A 26,817-nucleotide genomic window follows, 5' to 3' on the forward strand; every position below is an offset into this window, starting at 1 on the left:
TGTTCTCGTCTGGCACCCGTTACGTAACGGGTGACCCCGCTCCCTCTGACATCACGGGGAATGTCACAGGGAAGTCCCCCTATAGTCCCCGTGCGTCAGAGGGGGTGGGGTCACCGGGTGGCCCTCTGTTATTTAAGAACCGACAGAAGACGAGAAGCGTCACACAGAGGGAGCCTCCCATCATGGATGCGGAGCGGCATGAGAAGAAGAAGGGAAGAAGATGCCGAGGAGGAAGATGCTGGACGAGAACACCGGAGGAAGAACCAGAAGAACCAGAAGAAGATGGAGGAAGAAACCGAAGGAAGATAGAAGAAAGAAGATAGAAGAAAGAAGATGGAAAAAAGAAGACTTTAAATAAAGGAATTGTCAAAAACTGTCTCTTGTCATTTTTAACATTCTTTACAGTCTTTTTTGTGAAATAGTAGGGGTATACCCCCTTACCATTTCACACAGGGGGTCCCCTTGTTAAAGGGGGCTTACAGATTCCAATAAGCCCCCCCACCCGCAGACCCCCACAACCACCGGGCAAGGGTTGTGGGGATGAGGCCCTTGTCCCCATCAACATGGGGACAAGGTGCTTTGGGGGGCTACCCCAAAGCACCCTCCCAATGTTGAGTGCATATGGCCTGGTACGGTTCAGGGGGGGCGCTCTCTTGTCCCCCCCTCTTTTCCTGCGGCCTGCCAGGTTGCATGCTCAGATAAGGGTCTGGTATGGATTTTTGGGGGGACCCCATGCCATTTTTTTTTTAATTTTGGCGTGGGGTTCCCCTTAAAATCCATACCAGACCTGAAGGGTCTGGTATAGATTTTGAGGGGGACCCCTACACCATTTTTTTTTTTAATTTTGGCCGGGGTTCCCCTTAATATCCATACCAGACCTGAAGGGCCTGGTATGGAATTTAGGGGGACCCCCACGCCATTTTTTTAAAAATTTTGGTTCGGGGTTCCCCTGTGGGGAAATCCCATGCCGTTTTTATCAATCAACTTTTATGTGTATTGTCGGACCGACAATTCATTAACAGCCGCGAGTAGTTTTAAATTAATTTTTTTTCTTTTGAAATGTCATTTTGCTGTCAGACTGTTCTAAACATGGGAAGCATGCGCCCATTTACAGGCATACTATAGACACCCTCCAGGTACCAAATTTAAAGGAATATTACACTTTTATTGTTTCACTTTAAGCATTATTAAAATCACTGCTCCCGAAAAAATGGCTGTTTTTAAAACTTTTTTTTGCATTGATCCATGTCCCCTGGAGCAGGACCCAGGTCCCCAAACATTTTTTATGACAATAACTTGCATATAAGCCTTTAAAATTAGCACTTTTGATTTCTCCCATAGACTTTTAAAGGGTGTTCTGCGGCCATCTAATTTGCCGCGAACACCCCAAATTGTTCGCTGTTCGGCGAACTGGTGAACAGCCGATGTTCGAGTCGAACATGAGTTCGACTCGAACTCGAAGCTCATCCCTATCCCCCTGTAGTTGGCTGGATCATACTGGTCTCCACTCTTATGGATGGGTGTTATGAGGCCTTGGTTCCATACTGTAGGGTAGTAACCAGCGCTCAGGACCTGACTGAACATTTTGCATAGTGCGGCGTGTACATCTGGGGAGCCATGTTTAATCATCTCTGGCAGGATTCCATCCATCCCACCGGATTTTTTGGTTTGCAGGTTTTGGATTTTCTCCCTAATTTCTTGTGGTGTAACCAGTACATCTAGGGGGTTCTGGAAGTCCTTAATTTTTTCCTCCAGATCATTTAGTCTTTTGATGATGTCTTTTTGTTCTACAGTTAGAGCCTCCTCTGGAATATCTTTGTAGAGGTTCTTAAAGTAGTTGAGCTAGATGTCGCCATTTTGGATGTAGAGGTTGTTTATCCTGGGTGCTGAGCCAATATTCTTCGATATTTCCCAGAAAGAATTTGAGTGCCTCTTCCAGCTGTTGCAGGTTTTTGGTGATGAAGTTTTGCTTTTGCTTTTTAAGGGTTTGTTTGTATTTTTTTCTGTAGGGTGCCATGGGCTATCCTTAGGTCAGTGTTGTCAGGGTCTCTGTGTTTGTTGAGGAGACTGTCCGTAAGGTGTTTCTTAATGCTTTGCATTCTTTGTCGAACCATTTATTGGATTGTTTGTTGGATGGATTCTTGTAGTTGGCTTTTCTCAGTTGGGCTGTTTCTGCAATGGTGTGTAGTATTTTATGGAAGTCCTTTGCTGCCTGGTTCACACCTCGTGGGCTTATCTCATAGATGTTGTTTTCAAAGTTTTCAAGCTGTTTCTTAATGTCAGGTCTGTCAGTTACCTCTCTGTATTTTGTGGTAGACTGTTTGGACCATTTAAATGATGGTGGCAGGTTGCAGAAAGAGGCTCGGTGGAGTTTTGGTGATGGTTTGCTAGACGATTTAATGTATAGCAGTAGTTGGTTGTGGTCTGTCTGACAGGTGTGTTTGTGGGGTGACTGTAAAACCATAGATGAGTGTGGGGTTAATATCTGTGATGGCATAGTCTACCACACTGCTGCCTACATGGGAGATAAATGTGTATGCTCCTAGAGAGTCTCCCTTGATACGGCCGTTGAGGATGTAGAGGCTCAGACTGCGACACAAATTCAGCAATTTTCTTCCATTTTTGTTGGTTGTGCTGTCATAGCTGTTTCTTTATATCTGTATCGACTCATGATCGTAATTTGCATGACCCATTATGTACGTGTTGCCATCAGAACTTGTATAGTTCTTTTCCCTTCCTGTCCTAGCATTGAGGTCTCCACAGATGAGCACTTGTCCCAGGGATTGGAAGTGGATAACCTCACTTTGTAGGACCTCATAGGTGTCTGGTCTGAAATATGGGGACTCTGCTGGGGCAATGTATGCTGCACGCAGGTAGATGTCTGACTGAGAGGTAAGGATGGAGCTTCTTATTCTTAGCCAGATGTGGTTCTCTCCTTTTTTGATTGCACTTATGTTCCTATGTAGCTCCTCCTTATACCAGACTAGTATTCCTCCTGAACACCAACCCTGTTTGATGTTTTTATCTTTCTGTGCGGGGACAGAGAATTCCCTGTAGCCAGTAGGTACTGATGGTTCATCCTGTGCCTGGATCCATGTTTCCAGGAGGATTTGTATGTCCCTCTCACGTAGTCTTTGCTTGAAATCTGGATCATTTACTTTGGATCCGAAGGCTGAAGCATTCAGACCCTGAATGTTCCAGCTACTGATTACTAATGATGTAATTTTTTGTTTATATACCTTGTAATGGGACAAATTGGGTTATAAGTGGTTGTCATTGTCTTTTTTGTTTTTTTTTTGTTTTTTTTAGCTCAGTCACATAGTTTATTGCATAATGTGCTGAGGAGGTTTTCTTATCTCCTTTTCTCTGCTCTGTAGTGATCTTAACATCCATCTTGGGGCAGGTGGTTTATTCCATTCTTTCCATCTTCGTGGCCCTGTTTTTTGGCTGAGTGTATTGTTGTTATGTTGTATTAGTGGAGAGGTTTGGGGTCTTGCAGTTTTAATTGTGTCTGTCTGAGAATGGGTTGTGCCATGTCCAGGGTTGTGAGTTCTCTCAAGAACAATGTCTTTGAATTCTCTTGCCAGGTGACTGACCCCTTGTTTGTTCAGATGTCTGTTGTCATAGAGGTGTTGGGGCATTATAGAATGGTGTTGTGCCAGGTGAATGGAAGGCCTAGACCTGGTTTTGTCTGCCAGCTCTGTGTTGATTCGTTCAATTATGCTGTTTGGTATGTCTCTCCTTGGAAGAATGGTGGACAGAGTTACTTTGGACTGTGGGAGTTTTTGTTGTGCACTCTCTGTTAGTTGCAGTAATTTGTCCACGATAACGTCCTGTTGTTACTGAATGTTGTTTGTGCCTGTGTATATGATGATATGTTTGGGGTTAGTGAAATATGGATCGTTGATGACTGCTGTTGCCTGTTCAATTGTGGAACAGTGAATTTTGGAGACTCTTGTTCCTGGGAAGAGCCGTTTAGTGTTAAGGTATTTCCCATTTGAGTCTATTATTAAAACAATTTCAGGAGTTTGCTGCCTGTTCTTGTGGTTTGATAATAGTTTGTTTGGGGTTTCTGGATTATTGGAGTTGTCTTGGCTGTTGCTGGGCTTTGTAATGTTAATTTTAGGAGGTTGATGAGTCTCACTAGTCTGTTGTTTGTTGATGGGCACTTTGTACAGACCATTCCTTTTAATTCTGTTTCCTGAATCATTTGTGATTTTAGTGTATCTATTTCTTCCCTCAATTGAGCGTTTTCTTGTTGTAGCTGTTGCATTGTAGATCGAATTTCTAATAGGACAGATTTGGTCTGTCCTATTAGAATAGGTCTGTCTCTCTGTCTCTGTCTCTGCCTCTCTCTCTCTCTCTCTCTCTGTGTCTCTCTCTCTGCCTGTCTGTCTCTCTCTGTCCCTCTCTCTCTCTCTCTCTCTGTATCTCTTTCTCTGTCCCTGTCTGTCTTTCTATGTCTGTCTCTCTCTCTCAGTTTCACTGTCTCTTCTTTCTCTGCCTGTCTCTCTCTATCTGTCTCTCTGTCTCTCTCTCTCGCTCTCTGTCAGTCTGTATGTTTCTCTGTCTCTCTCTCTCTCTCTCTGTCTCTCTGTCTGTCTGTCTCTCTGTATCTCTCTCTCTGTATGTCTCTCTCTCTCTGTCTGTTTCTCTGTCTCTCTCTTTGTTTGTCTGTCTCTCTCTCTGTCTCTGTCTCTCTCTCTCTGTTTGTATGTCTCTTTCTCTCTCTCTCTCTCTGTCTCTCTCTGTCTTTATCTGTCTGTGTCTGTTTCTCTCTCTATTTGTCCGAGTTTCTCTCTCTGTCTGTGTTTGTCTGTCTGTCTCTCTGTCTCTGTCTCTCTCTCTCTGTTTGTATGTCTCTCTCTCTCTCTCTCTCTCTGTCTCTCTGTCTCTCTTTGTCTTTCTCTGTCTGTGTCTGTTTCTCTCTCTCTCTGTCTGTCTTTCTCTCTCTGTCTGTGTCTGTCTGTCTCTCTCTGTCTGTGTCTGTCGGTCTGCCTCTCTCTGTCTGTCTTTCTCTGTCTGTCTCTGCCCCCCCTCCCTTGCAGGCAACAGCATGTGGTGAAAATTGTGTTTTTCCCATATCTTACATGTTCCTTTTTAAAAACACTTATAAAGGAAAACGTGCATAAGCTCGGGTTACAGCTTTTACATGAGTTTAGAAGCAGTTACAAGCATTTGGCATTAGAAATGCCAGTAAACTACCATGCAGAACGTGATTTATTTGCTTTAAAAAAAAGCCAGTAAACTCAACTGCCTCTAAGGCCTCATGGGCACTGCTGCTGCTAAACGGGCGTTTAGGAGCAGTTGAGCATTTCTTTCAACTGCTCCTGAACTCTCCTCTATGTTATCTTATCAGTACATGTACACAGGGTTGATTATAGTCGTTTCTAGGAAGTTGAGTTTAGAGGCCTTTTTGGAAAGCAAAAAAATGAGTTTAGAGGCATTTCAAGCGCCAAACGCCTCTAAACGCAGCTAAATGCATTTAGCCGCGTTTCGTTTACAGCCGTTTTTCATTTTTGGCTATTTTGAAAGAAAAAAAAACACCACTAAACGCGGCATGTAAATGCAGCAAAACGGACGTTTTAAACGTGGGTTACTATCTGTCAAGTTGAATTGTTCAGGAGAGGTTGTAAAAATGTCCCTTGTACATTAAGCCTAAGTGTACATGTATAAATCCAAAAACATAAAGGAGCGTTGAGGGGCTGCTGAAAAATATGTCCAACTGTTCCTAAACATCCATTTATCAGCTGCAGTGTAAATGCTTTAGAGTGGCAGGGCTCCAGAAGATGTAATTTAGCACCAGTCAGCTATGGGATGGGAACATGTACACTGGTTAGCATGTTTTTTTTTTCTTTCTTTTGGTGAGTGCGAGGCATGATTCATATGGATCTGCATCACTGGACAATGTGATTAATGAAAGATGGTGAAACTTTTTTGTCTTTTTTTAAAGTCAAAAATTATGTAAGTGAGTTTATTTTATTTTCCTTTTAATGTGTGAATGAGTAGGAATATTTTGTTCTCCTTACTCATTTGGATAGTTGGTGAGTATCTGGGGGCATCCTTATTGTTAAAGAGAGCCTCTAGATTCTGATAAGCCCCCACCTGCACTGTGGCCCAGTGGTTTTGGGAAAAGGCCCTTGTCCTCATCAACCTGTTGAGGGATTGTGGCCTGCTATGGCTCAGGGGATGCACAAGCTCACCCCCTCCTTTCCTGGCATGCAAGGCTGCATGATCACATAAGGGTTTGGTATTGATTTTGGGGGGCCCAATGCTGTTTCTTTTTGTTTTTGAGTAGGGCCCCCTTAAAAGTTGGGTCTGGTATGGAAAATAGGAGATCCCAAGACATTTTTATATTTTTTTGTGGGGACCCACTTGAAATCCATACCAAACCCTCATCAAGGTTAAGGATGGGGGGAACCCTTTGCCATTTTTTGTGTGGAGGATCCCCATTAACTTCTATATCAGACCAACATCTAGGATACTGCTCTGGTATATGAAGGAAATTCTCAACCATAGGTTTACATTGTACAGATGTGCCATTTCACAGACAGATTAAAGAAATACCATTTAAATGAATGTTGCTTTTTTATGTTGCCCTTTAAAATCAACTTCAATGGGGTTTATGTTTGGCACTCAAACTTTACTCATGTTCTATGAACCTACCTAGAATCAAAACTATGGAATATTCAGCTCATCCCTATCCCTGAGCTGTATTACACACTAATTTCCACACTATAGTAATGCGACCTGACACATCCTGATCATAGCAGGAGTAAACCTCCATCCCTAATATATGTTAGACATCGAGAACAATTTTCCACACTTTCACAATCCTTTACTTACCAACTGGTCCTGTTTCTGTCATGATGATAACTGATTGTAGATGACCTAAAGCTTTTTCTAGTACAATTTTAAGGTCAGGGAGCAAAGAATATGGAAGAAGGAGATAAAAGAAACAGAGAAGTCAGCGGAAAAGCATATATAAGAAGGCAATATGAAATAGAGGGGTAGAGGCATGGAGCAAAGGCTATGGGTGAGGAAAACAAGAGACAGTAGTATGGAAGAGAAAGGTTTGCTAGAAGGATGGTTTGCAAAGAAGTATCGAAGAAAAAGTTTTGTGTGGTGGCAGTATGCAAGAAGGAGACTTGCAAGGAGGCAAATAAGGGATGTTTTCAAAAGGTAGACTGGGCATTGAAGAGTAGATGGGGCAGGGAAGAGATGATTTTAGAATGAAGGAGTAGGGAAGACAGCGGATAATAAGAAGGTTGCCCTAAAATAGGCACAAATAAAATATGATCTTTCACTTCACAGTCAACAACTTTCATTTTTCCCCTTATTTTTGTCCAATTTCAACAACCAAATGAAGGAAGTAGTGTAAATGAGGTCAACATTTTTTGCAAAAACTTGCTTCATGTTAATGCTATTGTTCCTCAGGGCACTGCCAGTACTTTCTATCAGTACTGTATATTTGAAGCTGTGAACCTATCTGCATAACGGCCACTATAACCTTTAATTTGTTTTTTTCAGAGCTTTAATGGCTTTGCCAGCCAGCCAAAACTACAGTTTCTTAGAGGGACTTCTTGAAGAATCAATAGTATTGCTCTATTTGAATGTTCACAGCAGTAGTGCATGCTATAGTTAGAATGTAAATCAATTTAACTCCTACAGGACAAAAGACTGCAAAAACAGAGATTACATGCAAACTTAATTTAAACTGTGTACATAACAAATCTATGACTCAAACAAATTAAAACCCTATGTTATTCTACTTTTAGCTAGGATTCATTTTTTTTAGTAAAGCGTCTACATTTACCTTATGTCTTTATATTTTTGAGAAGAACACAGGCAATAAAAAAAAGTGAACAATTTAACAATTACTCTTTTCTGAATCCAGAAAATAAATTTACTCAATTTAGTGGAGTAAATTGTGCAATCTAGTGGAGCTAAATATCTGTAACGAAAGGGTTTTATGAGCAAAATTGTTATTAAACACATTATTTAAAAAAAAATAATTTGCAACCCAAATTAAGCCTATGGATCTGGTAACCCATACTTCAATAATAATTTAGTTTCAATACTACTGACTTCAAAATATTCTCCTTTTAAAATGTTATGAAAACCTAAAAATTTGGGTCAAAAAAGTTCTAAAACTTAGTAATTGGCATGTTTTATTAGTGATACAAAAAAGGCTACTGTATACCAAGAAAAACTTCAGTTATATGACATGAATAGTTTAAAATGTTGTCCTTGAGTAATTTCTGTTACGAGAAGGGATGTCCCAAACATACCCAGGTTTGGTTCTCGGGACCATTGATAAACATATCACAAGTTCGAATGCTGAATCTGAACCCCATTGAAGTCATAGGATTGGCAAAAATGGCACTGATATATATGAATGCAAAAAAAATGTATTCTATTTTGCATGGAGCAGTGATTTTAATATTGATTAAAGTGAAACAATAAAACAAAAAACATGCTTGGGGGATTCCAATAAACTTGCCTGTGAAGTGATACATCTTTAGGCCGTTTTAAGCAAAAGTGATATTTAAAAAGAAGAAAAAATCCATGTAAATTGATGGTAATTTACATCTCCCTGCAAGCTTCTTATTTTTGTACAAAACAGCATCAGAACCCATCAAAATACATACTAGACCTTGGTGGGAGGATGTTATATGTTTTGGGGTTCATATTTTTTTACAAACAAAAAAAGGTCGGCTGCAAAAAGTAAAGTACCTTCAAATGTTCTTTCTGTCACATTTCTGGTAAAAAAAAAAAAGTTACGTTCCCACTTAAAATCCTTACCAGGCCCTTTTGATCAAGTGTGGATTTTTCAAAACTAGACTCTGTGAATATGGTATGTATTTTAGTGGTAAAAATGAAAAAATAAAAATGTAATGAGTTCCCCCCTCAAAAAAAAAAAAAAAAATCCATACCGGAATCTTTGAATTTGGCATCTACACAAAAAATGGCATTTGGCATCACAAAATCCATACAAGACCATAATTAGCTATTTTTGGACTGGTATATGTATTGTCTGAAGTATCCTGATTAGCCCTCTCAGTTTTGTTTTGGGAGTACAGATCAAATAGCCTTTTTGTTGTGTAGAATAGACCAGGGACTGGGCCTAAGTAGTTTAGCAAAAGACAGATGTGAGGGCATACAACAATCTGTCCACAAAAATGCTGTGTGTTGAGAGAATTAGCAAACATATGAAACCAATACTTACATTTATTTGCTAATTGAATCCAGCATTCTATCGATTTGCTAGATTGTATCTTTTCTTACAAAGCCTTATATATTTCCGATGCTCCTCATCTCCATCTAGTAGCCATAATGTGGTATTTTACTATTGCCTATTGTGACTAACCCTTGTCCTCAACAGGACTATGTCCGCCGTAAATGCTTCCTTTGTCCAGAACCAGTACTATCCAAGACTCTTTAGCTCACCCAGTCACCAGCCGAAACTCAGTGTGGGGTGAATAATAACATCAAACTGCTTTATTCAAGCACATTTTACAACAGATATATAACTCAGAGACACTCCCCCCCCACCCTTGGATTCAGGGCATGGTAAACTGTCCAATCACAATAGACACACAGGTCAGGTGTATTCAAATTTTCATCAGTAAACAGTCTTATCAGCAGGGAGAGCTGTTGGAGGAATTTGCCCCCACCAATCTCACAGCTAATTTACATACACATCCCATAAAATCCAAAGCAGACACAATAGAACATTGGAATACAATCCCACCCCAAACGATCACAGCAAAGAGTCCACAACAGCATGAGACAACACACAATATATACATATATACAACATTCCAGTGTGGATGTACAGTGTGTCTAAATAGCACAGATCATAGTCGGGTTCTCAGGCACCCTGGGCCCCTAATGGACACAGGGTGATTTACACATAAGGGGGTCTGGGGAAGGTGGACACAGAGTTTCCAGAGCTCTCCAAGGTAAGCTGAGTTCCACAAACCCCCCACCCAAATTGACTCCTGTCACACCTATAATGAAGAAACATTTGTTCAGAAGAGAAAATAGCCTAAAAAACATTCATTATTGCCCAAATCACCCAGAATGAATGTACATGCAGATTCACTTGATGAATGGCTTAGTGTCTGGAAGTCAATATATGTATATGGCATGGTACATCCCCTGTCTCCTATGATACATAACTACCTGGCAGCTATATGTAGCGGGCACCTACTTTTAAGTAGGTGACCTTTCTTATTAACTTTCTATGACAGGTAAATTTAGACAGGCTGATGCTATTACAGCAGGCCTGTTTTGTTGATTTCCATATTTGAGTGACAGGTAGTTTATGTGTTGGTCTCCACCAATCATTAATTTTCTTGGTAATCCCGGGACTCTCATATAAAAGCGGGGTCACATGGTGTCCACGAGAGTCCGGGTCCGAGTCCAGTCTCGCTCTGAGGAGCGAGAGAGCCAGCCTGGTTCCCGGAGGGGAAGTTGGAGGTGTTTCCCTCCAGGGAGCCAACGGAGCTTCACCTTAGCGAGAAGGGGGGAGATCTGTTCCTCATGGAGGAACAGACAACATCTTGCCGCGTATAGTCATGGATGTCGTAGGCCGCCCCTGCGGGGAGGGGAGTGGGCCACAAAGAGGTAGAGAAACTGAGAATCATTGCGGATGAAGTAGCAACAAAGCACAAGGAAACTGGGTGATCGATCGTTTATGAGTGGCACATGGACTATTGATCATGTGAGTGAAAGCCCAAGGGAAAGGTACTGCCAGAGACTGAGGGTTGTTGGTGCACAAGTCAGTGAGATGGACAGTAATGGCCTATGACTTTGAGTTCAGCATTGCCCCGGGATTCCAATCAGTCAAGCGGGAGGAGTTATTCAGATTGGCTCTCCTTTAGCGTAATTTGGAAGTACCATGTCAGTGGGAAGTAGTGGTAAAGAGGTAGCGGTGAAGCTGCAAGTACACATGTAGAGATATGGATCGTTCCTTTTAAAGTTATCCAGATGAAGAAGTTATTCAGAGTGACTCTTGAGTCAACTCATTCTCTATCAAATCTACTTCCACCGTCCCTGATTGAAGAGATTGTTTAAAGCGATTTCTTGATTACCCGCAATTGTACTCAGATTTTTCTGTATGAATCACTGAAAGATGACAATGTAACAAAAGAGCATCTCAAAGGAAGTCCTTCTCCCATCCCAGTTTATGTTGATGAATAAAGCATTAAGAAAAAGCACTAAGGACAGTGACTTTTAAATCTATGGGCTGCGAGGGTTGAGTAGTAAACGTGAATTACGGGTATAGCAAATATTCAGCCGCTCCTTCGGGGGTAAGCGCTACATGTATATTCATGAAATGAGCATTGATTTGTGGAAGCTGTGTCCTATACCTGGAAGTACTGGGTTTTTCCCAGGGCAAAGTGGCTTATCTCAGCAATAAGGAAGCATTGACAGGCTATGAATAGGAAAGTTGTGGCATGAGTACACATGAATACAGAGTTATTTTAAATTGTAAATTAATCTTTTAGCTATCAGTAACCATCAGTATTTTGTGAGCCACAATCACAAAATGTACACACAGCATTAACTGATGATGATTGTAGAGGTGTCTATAGACAAGCAAATATGTCCCCATGAAGGATGGTTGTGGAAAAAACTGTTTATCCTCAAACACACTTGCATGGACATTTACAAACAAATTCTAACTTTTCCAGATGCTTGTGATCATCTCCTGAAAGTTTAGAATCCTCCCAAAACTCACAAGATATTCAATCTACAGGTGTTAGTGGCCAAATGTTAATTGCAGTTTTTCTAAATAGAATTACAGTCAATGAGTGTTCCTGAATAATTGCAATACAATTAACATAGATTAGGTGCATAATGCAATAACCAATTCCATATATAATAGCTCGCATTTCACTTTTTAATGTAATAAATAAATCTTTATGAGTCATACTTACTGTAGATAGACTTTCATCCTTTGAAAACACTTCAACAGTTTGATAATTTTGTGCAGAAGGAATAGTATACACTTCTCAACGCTACCACACAAAGGGTTCTGTGTAATCTGAAAAAGGTTGTTAAAAGGTGGACACCATCTTTAAGGGACCATGTTGCAAATATAGTTACCTGGGTGGTTAGGTTTTGATGGAAACAGCCATATCCCTGACTCATGTGACGCTTATATTTTCCAGGCAATGATTTAGCAAATAGATGTAGGTACATTGCCCAGACCTAGTATGTGATACAGGAGTCATGCATTTGCTTCTTCTATCAGTTATTGAAGTGAGATCATGGCAGTGTTAAGATAGTAAATGAGAAGAAAACTTAAAAACTGAAAACACTGGGGGCATTATGTGTTACAACTGGATGAAAAATCATGAAACCCTTAACTTGTTTAGGATGATGTTATGCATTTTATACTGAATAGTTATATTTATTTCCTCCTTTACTAACATTACCAATTATACTGATTCTTAAAGGTGGTGCGACCATATCAAACCATGTCTAACCCCATGAGCAAACTTACAGTACTTAACAGTATGCACTCGCATTTCATTCTTGCTGATAATGGGACAACTGGCAAGTATGGAGCCGAAGTCAAACTAAGGAGGCAACTGGAAAAGCACATATCTCTGCAGAAAATTAATACAAGTAAGCAACTGGCTGAAATTGTTAGCATGGCAACACTTTTTGATGTCACTGTTTTCTTTTCTCAACTATCAGATAACTGTGCACTTCACCAGCTACATTTTCAGGGACTGAAATATCTAGGAGAAAATCTTCAAATCTTGGGACTATCCAGGTTGTTAAAAAAACTATCAGCAAATGTATTGATCTACCCTGTTTCCCCGAAAATAAGACCTGGCGTGATTGTCGGTGATGGCTGCAATATAAGTCCTACCCCCCAAATAAGCCCTAGTTAAAGTCCTTGGTCTTATTTTCAGGGTAGGGCTTATTTTCGGGGAAACAGGGTAACCCAATTTTCATTGTTGTTAAATTAGCTGTACTTCTAACTAAAAACATCAGGTATTAGGCAGACATGGATTGGTCATTACTTTTTTAAAAGGTATTACAAGGTGTGACACATTTAGAAGCATTGCTGACAACAGCATTTGGCCATAGGCTACAGAATACAAATGGTCATTATATAGCTAGGACTGCCACCTGCTACTACCTTGTAACTAGGGTATGCTTTTTGTCAAAAGTACAGCTATGCTTTAAAGTTTAACTCCAGGAAAATATCAAATATTCAGCTGAAATACATATATGGAATCCATTTTACCTGTCAAAGAATTTTTATTTCTGATCATATAGCCCTGCTGGACAGAAGAGCTATAATGGTGACCTGGCTATTTATTTCTAGAGCAATTAAACATATGTAAACCCCTAAACAAAAAAATATTGCTGCAACTTATCAGTCTTTCATTGAGGTGACTGCATTTGTTTTCTTTCCCTAGGCTTTTTTTTCCTTTTTACTTGGTGAATCTTCTCACTCACTCTACTGTGTCTATGGAGGGAGTCATTGTTGTCGCCCATGCTGGACTTCAATCATGTCTTCCTCTCCCCCATTTGCAGGAGTGGGGGATTACAAGTTTACAGAGGGGAAATAACACTGTTTGTGCTTTCTGTTTACTTGACAAGGACACTGCATTTCCACCAAGATCAATAGGTGTTTTCTCTACTAGCTCAAAATATGTCATTAGCCCAAAAATGAAAACTGACACTGCATCTAAGGACTTGTAAACTGCAATATATAACATTTTGGTTCCTGGGTTAGATATCCTTTTATAAATATAGTTACGTTACCTCCCTGCCACCTGGCTGTGTTGGAACAGCAGACTAATTATCTTATCCCTTGCTTTTCCCTCATCATGCTCTTTATCAGAATATTTGCATGCACTACACCAGACTGACTGCTAGTGCTGTCCCTTCCATCTGTCAGCATAAAGTTCTACTGTAAAGAGGATTACAAGAGTCTGATACCATGTCAAATTTAGGCACTTTCACTAGTTACATTTAAAAATACAAATTATAAGTGCACAAGTGCATTATTTGGTTTATTTAAATATTTAAAATAAATATTTAAAATAATTTCAATGCATATTGTGATACATCTATTGCTTTAGAGTAGAAATAGGGGATAAAAATTAAGGAAGACCAGAGGATTCATTTTTACTAATTGGTAGGGTCAGTAGCAAGAGTCCATTTTACATTGTGTACAGAAGAGTGACGTTATTAGAATAAGATGTAATGAGTTTCCTCTGCTTCTCTGCTTTTTTTTGCTGCTTCTACCAATCTACCTTGTGTATAAAAGAAACATTGAATGTAAATGGTAGACTGACATATTGGAATTTGTGAACATCGTATTTCTATACAGTATAAATTATGCCTGCAATAACCATAGCCATAAAAAAAGCCTAGATCATCTAAACTGAATACATAAGTTCTGTAAAGTTTTTATGGTCTTTCCTAATGCAAGCAAAAAGGGGGATCTTATTCATAATTTCTTGATATGTTCATATGTTCATCCTTTAATGAACGTGACTTAATAATGATTTCAGATTACAGTTATGTAAACTGTTTACATTTCTCTAATTTGGTATAACAGTAAAATGTGCAGTAACCCATACTTTTTATAGGCTACTTACCATATTTTTTCATTGCACTTCATGCAGCCTTGTGGAAATAGCCAGAATAAGGCTGTGATGTTTTAAAATATTACTTTTTATCTTCTTCAGTTGATTTTCAACATGCTGCATTGATTCATAAAAATGCAGCACACAGTCATATAACTGAAAACAAAATTCGTATTATTGAAATCAATGAGAACTTGCATGAAAAACAACAAAGAAAAATGTTTTGTATTGTTTAAAGGAGCCTATTTTACAATAAGGACCTTGTGCTTTCTCTGGATAGATCATAGACTAGCAAACGGTCATCAATGTTAGTGATGATTCAAACACCTACGTTTGGATGTCAAATTTGTACCTTAAGGAAATCAATCAAAACCCAATCTTAGAAACCTATAATTTTCTTGGCTATTAGACAAGGCATTGTCAAACAAAGGGCATGGCAAGCAGATAGTGCCCTAGGGGATATGTACCAAAGTAAACTTTAAAAAAAAAATTTGCTTTGGTGGGGAGCGGTGTGTTTTTTTTTTAATGCTTAAAGGGCAACGTGCAAAATTCATATAACATGCTTGAGGGATGCCTCCTGTGTGCCTGTAAAGTGGTCTGTGTAATGTATACAACCAACTACATTAAAACTGACATTTACAGGGTGGTATGGATGTGTCATGGGGGTACCCCATACAAAAAAACAAGAAAAAAGCATGCTCCCCCAATATCCATAGTAGACCCTTATCTGAGCATGCAGGGGAAAATAAGCATGTAACCCCACATGAACTATACCAGGCCACATGCCCTCAAAAAAAAAACCCTGTTCAACACAATAATGGCCCAGTGGGGGTCTGCAGCAGGAGACTTGTCAGAATCAGAAATCCCCCTTTAAAATAACAGGACACCCAAATATCTTCCCTCTCCCCACATAAATGAGTAAGGGGTTCATAATACCCCTACATATTCACAAAAAAATATGTAAAGTTAATAAACACACTGATACATATTTGGGGGATGACTTTCCACTGGGTGGGCAGAGCCTGATGGGGAACTAAGAGGAGAGTGCCCCATCAGGTCTGACTGGCTGTTGTTTGACAGCACACAGCAGTTGGCAGGTTCAAAAGCAGCTATTGGACTGACTAGTGGCTATGCCTTATGCCATGTGCTTTCAATCAACATCAAGACGGACCTGATGGGAAACTAGTCTCTCAGTTCCACATCAGGCTTCTCCCACCCCAGTCTAAAATCTTTAGTGTGACAGGTGCAGTGGTCATGGTGGAAGGGACTGAGTGTACCGAGGAAGGACACTATGACTTCAGTGCAACCACTGACAGATTCATGTACCTGTCTCTGACACGTTCAATGCTGCGCCTCAATGGATTTCTAAAGGGTGTTTATGTCCCCCTTTATGGATTCCCCAGATTATTCTGGTAACTTGTTAAATTAATGCATTATTGAATATTTATGTTGTAGGTATCTCCTAGGTTTTAGGTTAGGTTCACAACTCCTGTCAAACATGGTGATTAGCAGTAAGACATTGGGCGTTATTTACTAAAGGCAAGTGCACTTGGAAGTGCATTGCAATTGCACTTGGGGGTGCAGTCACGGTAGATCTGAGGGGGACATGCAAAGACAATAAAAAACAGCATTTTTGCTTGCACATGATTGGATGATAGAAATCAGCAGAGCTTCCCCTCATTTCAGATCTTCCTCTCAGATCTACAGTGACTGCACTTCCATGTGCACTTGCAATGCACTTCCAAGTGCATTTGCAGTGCACTTGTAGCGCACAGTAGATTTGCCTTTAGTAAATCACCCAATTATATCATTGCTATAGTGATACTAAGGGCTTGTATAGAAAGACAAATACAACATGCTTTCAGGTGCATTCAGCTTGCATTTGAAATGTGCCTGGAGATGCAATTTCTTTCCTTCTGACCTCCTTCCTAGCTGCTTGGGACTGCTTTGAGCTGCTTTTGAATTTCCACTGACTTGTATGTGGAGACAAGAGGTTGTGACATAAACAAATACAGTAACTGTGTATATTAGCTCTAATACAGCATTGTTTATGCAAATTAGGTCTATAAACTAAGGGACAGTTTAATGATGTCATGGTGACATGTACATAAAACATTTGACCTGTCTGTCCCTAGCATTTATGGCTGCAGTCCAAACACAAAAACAAATCTGGGATCAGCAAGTTTGCTCCTACTTCCTAAAATTTACCATGACTAGTTATCAAAATTAATATTTAGCCACACTTGCTGTTGAAATCTTTCAACATAGCACTTGCATACAGATATACGGTTTCCATGTATTTATCCTGCTTTCTTTTTTTGTTTACATAAGGGATCACTTTAATTTAAAGCGTCACATTAGTATATGTTATCTGTTAAAAAAAAAATGTATGTGTTATTTGGGGAAAACAGGGGATGGGAAAAGCTTTTTTTTTCGTTTTATTCAGCGCATTCCCATTGGTGGTGCTAAAAAAAAAGAGTCTTTACTGATAATGCCTGTGTATATGCCTTTTTTCTTTTCTTTTATTAGCTGCTATGAAAATAATAACACACTTTTTTATCATGTTGTATGTTATGGATAAATTGTTTGCTACAGCTGTGTATATGTTATATATGGATACTGAGGTATAGATATGTTCTGCAATTTGAGTTTAGGTCAAGAGGACAAGAATGTATAAAGTAATTAAACAGCTGTACTATCAAGAAAAATGCTCCAAAGCGCTAATGTATGAATTTGAAATACAAGGCTGTCTCCTTCAGCAGAGACTGGTGGATACCAGATAAGAAAGCTTATTTATCAAATGAGCTATTTCTTTTTATGCAAGTATTTCACGCTATGTCAAATCCAGAATTCAACAATTAATTCTCATTGCAATGCCAGACAGGCTACAAGGAATGATTATCTCATTAATGATGAGTGTTTTCAGTTCCTTTTAAACTGTATATTAAAATGTATAACTGCTACTTCAGAATAAAAAAAAGTCTACAATAGGCAAACACCAGCTAAAATCTTTTCTTTCATTTACTTAAATTTTTAATGTTTTCAAGTTATTTAGTCATTATGGAAAAAAAAAAAAAAAAATTCAGGAACATTCAACTGTAGCTGACTAATTTTGTACGCTTAATCATTTTAATTTGTTTTGAGTACATCCAGTTTAACACTCTACGTTTATACAAAAAGAGTGATAAATCTCCAGCAGGAAGGCGAAGTGGTCACTCTCTGATGCTTGCATGTACCTCTCTACTGCCCCGTACACACGGTCGGACTTTGTTCGGACATTCCGACAACAAAATTCTAGGATTTTTTCCGACGGATGTTGGCTCAAACTTGTCTTGCATACACACGGTCACACAAAGTTGTCGGAAAATCCGATCGTTTTAAACGCGGTGACGTAAAACATGTACGTCGGGACTATAAACGGGGCAGTGGCCAATAGCTTTCATCTCTTTATTTATTCTGAGCATGCGTGGCACTTTGTCCGTCGGATTTGTGTACACACGATCGGAATTTCCGACAACGGATTTTGTTGTCGGAAAATTTTATCTCCTGCTCTCCAACTTTGTGTGTCGGAAAATCCGATGGAAAATGTCCGATGGAGCCCACACACGGTCGGAATTTCCGACAACACGCTCCGATCGGACATTTTCCATCGGAAAATCCGACCGTGTGTACGGGGCATACGTCTTCCAGAGCATCTGAAACCTCTAAAACCAAAGGTGTTCTGGCTGGTTTGTTCACCCTGCCTCTCTGTATCTATTGACTTTTCATTTTGATGGGCAGGTTTAGTAGCCAATAGCAATGCAAAAGGGCAGGAGGAGGGTAATCTTTCATGCTCCAAGTTGGTATTTGCCTGCTGAAAAGGTACCACAAGGACCAGAAGCACTAAAGGCTACTTTCTTTGCATTGCTTTTGCATATTTTAAATGTTATTGATATTGATAGTTATTTTAAAGCAGAACTCCATCTATTTTTTATTTTGAATGGACGGGATAAGCATTGATTCCTCTTATCCAAGCTGCCACATGCATGACTCCAGCAGGAAGATCCCACACCACCTTTGACCCAGGCATAGCAGACAGGGCTTTGACATAGGTTGAACTCTGAGGGCTGGGCAGTGGCAAAGCTAGACATTCCTTCACCCAGGGCAAAGACTCAGTCTGACACCCCCCACCCCCCAGAGAAGGCCTACACAATCACCACATATGAGGTTTGCACAATTTCAAGCTTCAATTCTAAGGCTGGGTTCACACTATTGCAAATTGGATGCGGTTTTCCCCACATCCAATTCACATGTCAGGAGACCATTGAGAGCCGGTTTACACATCTCCTTGATCAGCTCACGAGTACTGTGCTTCTATTGGTCAGTTTCAGGTTCTAATTCAGCCAAAAATTAGGACTGAAAATGGACATGAAACGATGAATGGAGACACCCCGGACCCTGTGCTGTGAGCCGCTTCGTGCTACGGTGTGAACCCAGCCTTAGGCAGAATAAGAGGGCCACCACTGGAAGAAGAAGTGAGCCAAGGCTTGCTTCTGTATGCTCTTTTTCCTTCCCTGCAACACCCTTCCTAATCTGCTGCAGAGGTGAGGCTTGAAACTATAGGAACACTATAGGATTGTAAAAGACCTGTGATGCCTTTGGGTTTAAAGCGTGCCACAGTGAGGTCCAATAGCGTTAACAGTGGGAGGGGCTTAAAGGGTCATAGTTAAATAAAACAAAAAAATTCTTGTACCCATAAAATATGTTTAACTTAATAAAATAATTGTCACAGTAAAAATATGAATTTAGCCTACCTTAAAAGTGGACTGCAGGCCCTGCACTGGGCAGCACTGTTGGTGCAAGGATTTTTATCTACACAGGTGAAAGTGCAATTTGCTAACCGTCCCCTCCATCACCCCCTGGCTACAGTCCTGGCCCCTCTTCTCCCGGTCCCGGATGTCCCCCTCCCTGTCAGGAGCCCCCCTGTGCATAGGTGCACGCAGCCAATTGCATTAAGGTGTGCACCCCAAAGCTCAAACACACATGTGTGTGTGGTGTGTGTGTGTGCATATATATATATATATATATATATATATATATATATATATATATATAATATATATATGTCTTTTTTAGTCAGAGAATAGGTGCAGGAACTTAAACACACCCCCCACTTTTCCCCAGTTGGGAGAGCTGGAGAGCTTGCTGCAGCGATTGGTGGGTTTGGCCAAATGGAGGGTCTTAAAGGGACAATAAATACCAGGAGTGTGCTACGTAAAGAGTGCAGAGTTCAGGAATGTGCTTTGTACCGAGCTCAGGGGTGTGCTACGTACAGAGTGCAGGGTTCAGGGGAGCACTACGTACAGAGTGCAGGGGTCAGGGGTGCGCTACATACAAAGCTCAGGGGTGCGCTATGTACAGAGTGAAGTGTTTAGGGGTGCACTATGTACAGAGCTCAGGGGTGCGCTACGTACAGAGAGCAGGGTTCAGGGGTGAACTACGCAAAGAGTGTAGGGTTTGGGGGTGCACTGTGTACAGAGTGGTGGGTTCAGCAGTGCGCCACCATAAACCAAAAATGACTCCCACTTTTCCTACAAAGTTCTCCCATTCCCATCCTTGACAGGATTGACATCCCTCCATCTAGTGTAATCCTATTCCCCTGCCATCGCACCCCCCCTGCCCCCCATTCCCCTGCCATCACAACCCCCCGCCCCCTCCTGCACCTGTATCAATGGTACTATCATTTTTTCAATACTTCCTCAAATTTCAACACAGACCTCAGATGCAGCACGGCTTGATGCAGGCAGGAAAGTACTTCATTCTCCTGGTCTGTCACGACTCACGAGAGATGGTAGAGCCGAGGAAGAAGCATTGTGGAAGCTTCCTCGGCTCTGTTACACAGAGTGGCACAGGAGATGAGAGATGATGTGGCCGCGGCGGGTGCCGGTGTTCTATTGAAGAACACCAGTAAAGCCTGGGTGTCGGGTGATAGTGGTGACATTGGTGCCCACACCCCTCCCGTTACACGATACATTACTACACCTGGGGACCATGGAGAGGAGGTGGGAGTAGCAGGTTTTATTGCAGTTACACAGAGAGGAGCGCTGTCACTTCTAAATACAGAAGCCAGGCTTCTGTGTTAGAAGTGGAAGTAGTGAGCAGGAGCTGGAAGCAGCTTGAACAGGGAGAACAGTGGACATTTTGACAGCCCAGGGGAAGGAGGAGGGAGCCACGGCTCCCCTCCCAATGCAGTGCCCAGGGCAGACCCCCCCCTAATTTTGGCCCTGGGGCTGGGGATAGGGTTTATTAAGTGACAAAGAACTACTGTAAGTATATTGCAAGTAAAATAATATATAGAGGAGACATAGAAAATACAGTACATTCAAAGTCATGTGCGCATAATACCTAGTAAACTGAGATTATGAAAAGTCAAATTTGCCCAGGACCAGGATCATTCCTCTATTTACACCAGTGACCACAAATTTAGGTTTAGATGGTTAGAGGGCAATTGTAGTGTGCGGGTGTACTCCTCCAATAAATACCTGTAGTGGCCCACCACAGGCTGTACAGGATCTTTGGATATATGTACTCTGTTCAGATTGGAATGGAGGTGAATAGAGGTGATACTGGAACTGGTACATGCACAAGAGCACAATATGGAGAGCAATCTCTAGCTGACATCAGTGTTTGCAGATCATGTGCACTAGAGCTTGAATCTTAATTAACAACTTCGTGCAGCATGCAAAGCACTGCCACACACAGTACAATGTGGTGATACATACCTTTTACAATTATTGCTGGTGGTAGTAAATGAATTTCAGCCATACTTATTAGCATTATATTGAGTAATTTAATGTCTCCATTTAAAAAGAACTAATTACAGTATTTTTTACTAATTATTTGTGTCCTTATTTTAAATTAAAGTTAACACGTGTAAACTACTATTAAGTAATGTTTCTCAAGCTCCAACACCCAAGAAGTAAAATGGCCACACTTTGTGGCCGCTAACTTATCAGTGTATGTCGTAAAAGAAAAAAGGATAAAAATACAAACCTACTGTAGTTAACAGGCTATTTCATACATTTCAAATTAGTAATTGTTTATCCAAGGCGTAAGCCAAGAAAGAAAGTGAAATAATAGTGTATTTGGATCTGCTGACACTGAACTAAAAAGCTCTGCCGCCTTACATCAAGGGAAAGATATGGAAAGTACTAGTTCAACTATTTTTTTGGCATAAAAACCTCCATTTGAGCTAATGCAAATTACTGTCACAATATCAAATCAAAGTCAAGGTCATAAAGTCACTGATATTAATCTCTAAATAAATAGTGTGCTGCCTGGATAAGGACATGTAACAAATTTAGTTCTAGTTAAAAGATTCTGATTATGTGTTGCTCAGTATGAGCTCAAAAGCTCAATTTTACTTTGGTTCTAATTACAATTGACAGTGATAATCCAGTACCTAAACCATTACCAATAACGGGGCTTTTAAACATTTCACTTAAGGATTAATGTGTATTTGAATTTTAGATATATGTAGTCTTTTTAATGGTTAGCCTATATAATAGTAAGGGATTTTTAAAGCACATAATGTGCGTCAAAATTAGCTTTAAAGAAGAGCTATGAAAAATTAAATATGTTTCAAATTATTGGTTGAACAAAAGTTAGCTTATAAAAATAGATTAATTGTTGTGGTAGTGCTGATATGATACTGATAAACAGTAATCACGCAAAAATATTTCTACATATTTTGCATGTGTGCAAACTATTATTTAATTTCCTAAATGAAAAATCAGTGTGTAAAGTATATATATATATATATATATATATATATATATATATATATATATATATATATATATATATATATATATATATATATATATATATATATATATATATATTTAGAGGGCGAAATAGTTTAAAGATTCTTACATTTTAGAAAAAAGTAAAAAAGTTTGAGAATCTAAAATTCCTGTTTGCAGAGGCTTGTAGACATATGTCAGAGTAATGTTTATATTGCAGAGAGATTTTTTTCTCTACTTTGCTTTTATTAGAGACCAAATTATTTTTATTTTGGGCAATAGCATTTTTATCTGATGATGGAGGCTCAAGGTGGTCACCACCAAAAGCTATTGCAAAATAGTTTTTTCTCACTGTTCCATATTAGAATTTATGTAAACCCCCAAACCAATTTTCAATATGTTGGGTATCATGTCTCATCTAGTTTTTTTAAGCAAATATTTTTTAATCTGTTGCCAAGTTTCTTACCTGGAGATCCAGTAACAGTGCTTTCTGTTGTAGGCAAGCAATGCTAACATTGCCTCACAATAATAGCAGCCTTGTCAGACTGTGGTGTGCTTTCCTTCAATTGGCTGTTGAGCTGCCTATCAAATTTGGGCATGTCTCCTGCAGCCTTGTTAGAAAGCCCAAAAGTAAACTGTAGGAGTGTGCATGGCAGGTGGCCAATGTTACTGCTGTTTGCAAGGTAGTGGATTCCTGTTGTCAGCTTGAAAGTACTGTTGCAGATTCACATAAAACAATTTGCCTTAGAAAACTTTATACAATAAGACCTGATACCAAACATACTAGCAGAGATACATTATTCAGGAATACCAATATATCTAAACTTATTCCCAGATCCCACCAATTGATTAAAGTTCTTGTTTTAACTGATATAGGACTTTAAACATTGAGGGTGATTTATAACAGAGAGTGGGTATCAATACCAGCTATAAGCAGGGCATTGCAGTGATTACACCACACTGTATCCGCATTTTACATTTTATTCATAACATGCATGGTAAGGAATCGTGGTGGTCTTCAGATGGTTCTTTGTATGTCATATTGTCATTTGACCTGCTAAAGTCTGTTCAGAATACCAGTCCAAGGGAGACAAAAACTTTTATAAATGTGCTGAAGTATTTTTTAAGCAGAGGTTTGACTGTGGTTGGGCCATTCTGTTGCTTTATAAATTGACCCCATAACGTTGTATTTATGACTTTCCTGTTTTACTTAGCTGCAAATTTTTTTATATGTATTTTTTATTCTATTCTGTGTATTATTTATATTTTAAACCTGGAAACAGTCATAAATATTAACAATGGGTCTAACAAATGTTTCTGGCACTGTATTTATTGCTGCAACATTTTCTGCTTATTTTATGGAATCTAGGCATTTTAGTGCTAGGAGATTTGGGAAAGTGTCTATCATTTTTTAGCTGCAGGATATTGTTAAGGGGCCCAGAATGGATTCAGTCATGGATTCATAGTAAACTTCTTGAGGATGAAGGGCTTTCCCTCTAGCACTAAAAACTAGGAGGTTCATGATGCAGTTTTAGCTAGGATAGTTAACCCTACAGCAGTTTTGGCATATGAAGGATGCCAGCAATAATCAAAGATAAAATCTCTATTTTTATGCTATTTGGGTGTAATATATGCAAACATTTAATGTATTTTAAAGGGAATTCTCTGAACAGTTTATGTAAATGATTTGTGTTTGTATACTGTATACATACACTATAGATATGCTTTTCAAGACCGTTTAAGTCATTATTAAATATTATGACTATACGCGTCTCATTTCAGATACTGATGCACCAATGTAATTTGCCAGAGATTATATTATGCACCTTATTTACTAAAATATGGAGAGGGGAGTAGTGGTCCTTTATTCTATATTTTAACTGCCACTGAACATGAATGGATGTTTGAAGTTACTTTAGGTTTACGTCACTTTATTTCACTTCTAATTGCCTTCCTTCAAACTTTTGTTAATCACAAGTATGACTCTAGAATGATATTTTTTGAAAAAAAAAAAAAAAACTAAATCTTTGCTTCCCAGAATAAAGATAATGTTAAACTAGTAATTAATTCACAATGTCTGAAATTAAAATCATGCATTGTGTATTTTAATGCTGTTTAGTCAGCATACCCCGAAAAGATCACTGATCCTGTCACATAGCAGTGTGGAAATGTATTACACTCTCTTGGGCTATATTAGGGATATCTAAACATAAGAACCAAGATTTTATATATTGCAGTTTACCATTTCTTAGATGTGGTTTCTGCATTAGTTTTCTTTTTTTCAGGCTCCTTAAGTGACACTAAATTATATCCATCTCTCCAAAAATGTTCCATACATGTTCACTACCTAATGGCCCTGTAATCTATTTTTCATGACATCATTTCTTACTGTGTTTTTCTCCCTCTATGTAACATCCTTATGAGCACAAGAGCCTCTCCTTTTCTCCCTCACTTACATTTGTTTGAAACAAGTAGCGCACATTAGTTGCAGTCACATGCACTGCTCTATGCGCACTACAAATCCTATAGTCTATATGCAATAAATCCCAACTACCCCATTACAAGGCTCCCCTGACCACTCACCAGACCAACGGCTGTTGGCTCCAAAATGTGGTCCTTAATCCATTCTCATCAAAGGCAGAGAAGCAAGAATAGAGCTGTTCAACTTCGAAGAGTTCAAGGTTAATTTATTGGTATCACCTGTTACAGTGAAAATCCACCTGCTCCATTACACATTTCACTTCAACAGGGGCTTAGTCATACAGTGCCTATAGAATTCCCATAGACCATAATTCACGGTCCCTAGTTTGTCTTGGGAGCAAGGAAGAGTGGGTGGCTATCCTCCTACATATAGTGAATCCATGTAGAATAAATGTAGCCACCTTTTACCTGGAAGTCAGAACACATCAGCAAAAAGAAAAGTTTAGCTTCACTTTCATTTTACCTAGTGATCAGCCAGTAACACTTTGTAGGGTGACAAGGCTCACCCTCCATAATGTATCTATGGAGAAGTGACAGTTTCACCTTGGACTACAGAACACCTCCTGTTTTTCTTTTTTCCATTACATGGATGAGGTGTTCTGTTGCAAACAGAGGTGATGTGGGTAGAACATTGCTTGTTATATCAATGCAGCAGAGGTAGAGAGCATGGGAATTTACAAGTTTACTGGATTATTGACAAGTTCAAAATGTATTCAGGTGTACCTAGAACATTCTATAGATACATAACACAGAGAAACATGTATGTATTGGAGAGATGTACTATATATATATATATATATATATATATATATATATATATATATATATATATTTTGCTTTGCTCTCATACTTTTGCCCTACACTTTAACTAAAGTGAACTAAAGTGGGGGGGTGGTGGCTTGATGTGGGACCGAGTGGCCGCTTAGACCCACGGCTCTGGCTCTTGTCTTCCATCCTACGGGGAATCCTGCATCCTACCTTCCTAAAACCAGCACTGTGACTTCCCTCAAAGTGGTGGGTATCCTCTGGTACTGGCTTCATGGTGAAAATCAGGCCACAAGCAGCCCCATCCATGGCGGAGCAGCTGGCTCGCTTCAGGAGACAAGATGACGCTGATCCCCCAGCTATGCCTACCGACATGCTGCAGCCCTCTCTCTCTCCTCTACACCTGCCTCATTAGCCTGGGTGAGTGACTCTATCCCTGCTGCCTTCTCCACACAAGCAGCCCCTCTCCCCCGCAGGATTCCCCTCCTAGCCCAGAGCCTGGCAATGATTCTAACTTACATCAGGTAGAACCTACACTGGCACAAATTATGTTTGCTATACAGGACTGTAAAGCCTCCCTCACTACACATAAACCATCCATATTCACTTCTCTTTATTAAAGATGTGCAAAACCTGCGTGAAAGAACGCGAGTGGCTGAGAAACATATTAGCCCTATAGAGGACACTCTGAACCCTTTAGCTGCCACAGTGCATACAACTACGAATGAAATGGCGGCCCTTAATGCTAAATTAGATGACCTGGAAAATCGTTTCTGCAGGAACAATCTTCATTTTGTGGGTTCCCCTGAATGTTCTGAGGGTTCCCGCCCGGAATGGTTCCTTTGCTCCTGGCTGAGAAATACCTTGGGGACTGAGGCAATTTCATCCACTCTTATTATCGAACGTGCTCACCATACTCACCCACGTCTTCCCCCTCGGGAGCCCCTCTGCGTTCCCTAATTGCATATGTCTTTAACTTCCAAGACAAGGTCACTATTCTTCATCTTGCCAGGGAAGAGACCCACTCTGCTACAATGGTAATACTATCTCCATCTACCCTGACTTCTCCGCTGAAGTCCAACACCAGTGCACTTCTTTTGCAGCTGTGAAAGATCGCCTACGCACTGAGGGTCTGCAGTATGCTATGCTCTTCCCTGCTA

General features: G+C 39.9%; 1 protein-coding gene across 2 annotated transcripts in view; it reads left to right on the forward strand.

Annotated features, from left to right (window-relative positions):
• Positions 1-26,817, forward strand: part of TRPM3 (transient receptor potential cation channel subfamily M member 3) — a 579,111-nt gene that overhangs the window by 307,931 nt on the left and 244,363 nt on the right. For both annotated transcript variants that reach the window (XM_073634544.1, XM_073634551.1), the window contains exon 6: positions 12,471-12,642. In XM_073634544.1, coding sequence (XP_073490645.1) covers positions 12,471-12,642 — 172 coding nt within the window. The remainder of the gene's footprint in view (positions 1-12,470; positions 12,643-26,817) is intronic.

This window comes from Aquarana catesbeiana, linkage group LG01, assembly GCF_042186555.1.
Source record: "Aquarana catesbeiana isolate 2022-GZ linkage group LG01, ASM4218655v1, whole genome shotgun sequence".
NCBI lineage: Eukaryota > Metazoa > Chordata > Amphibia > Anura > Ranidae > Aquarana > Aquarana catesbeiana.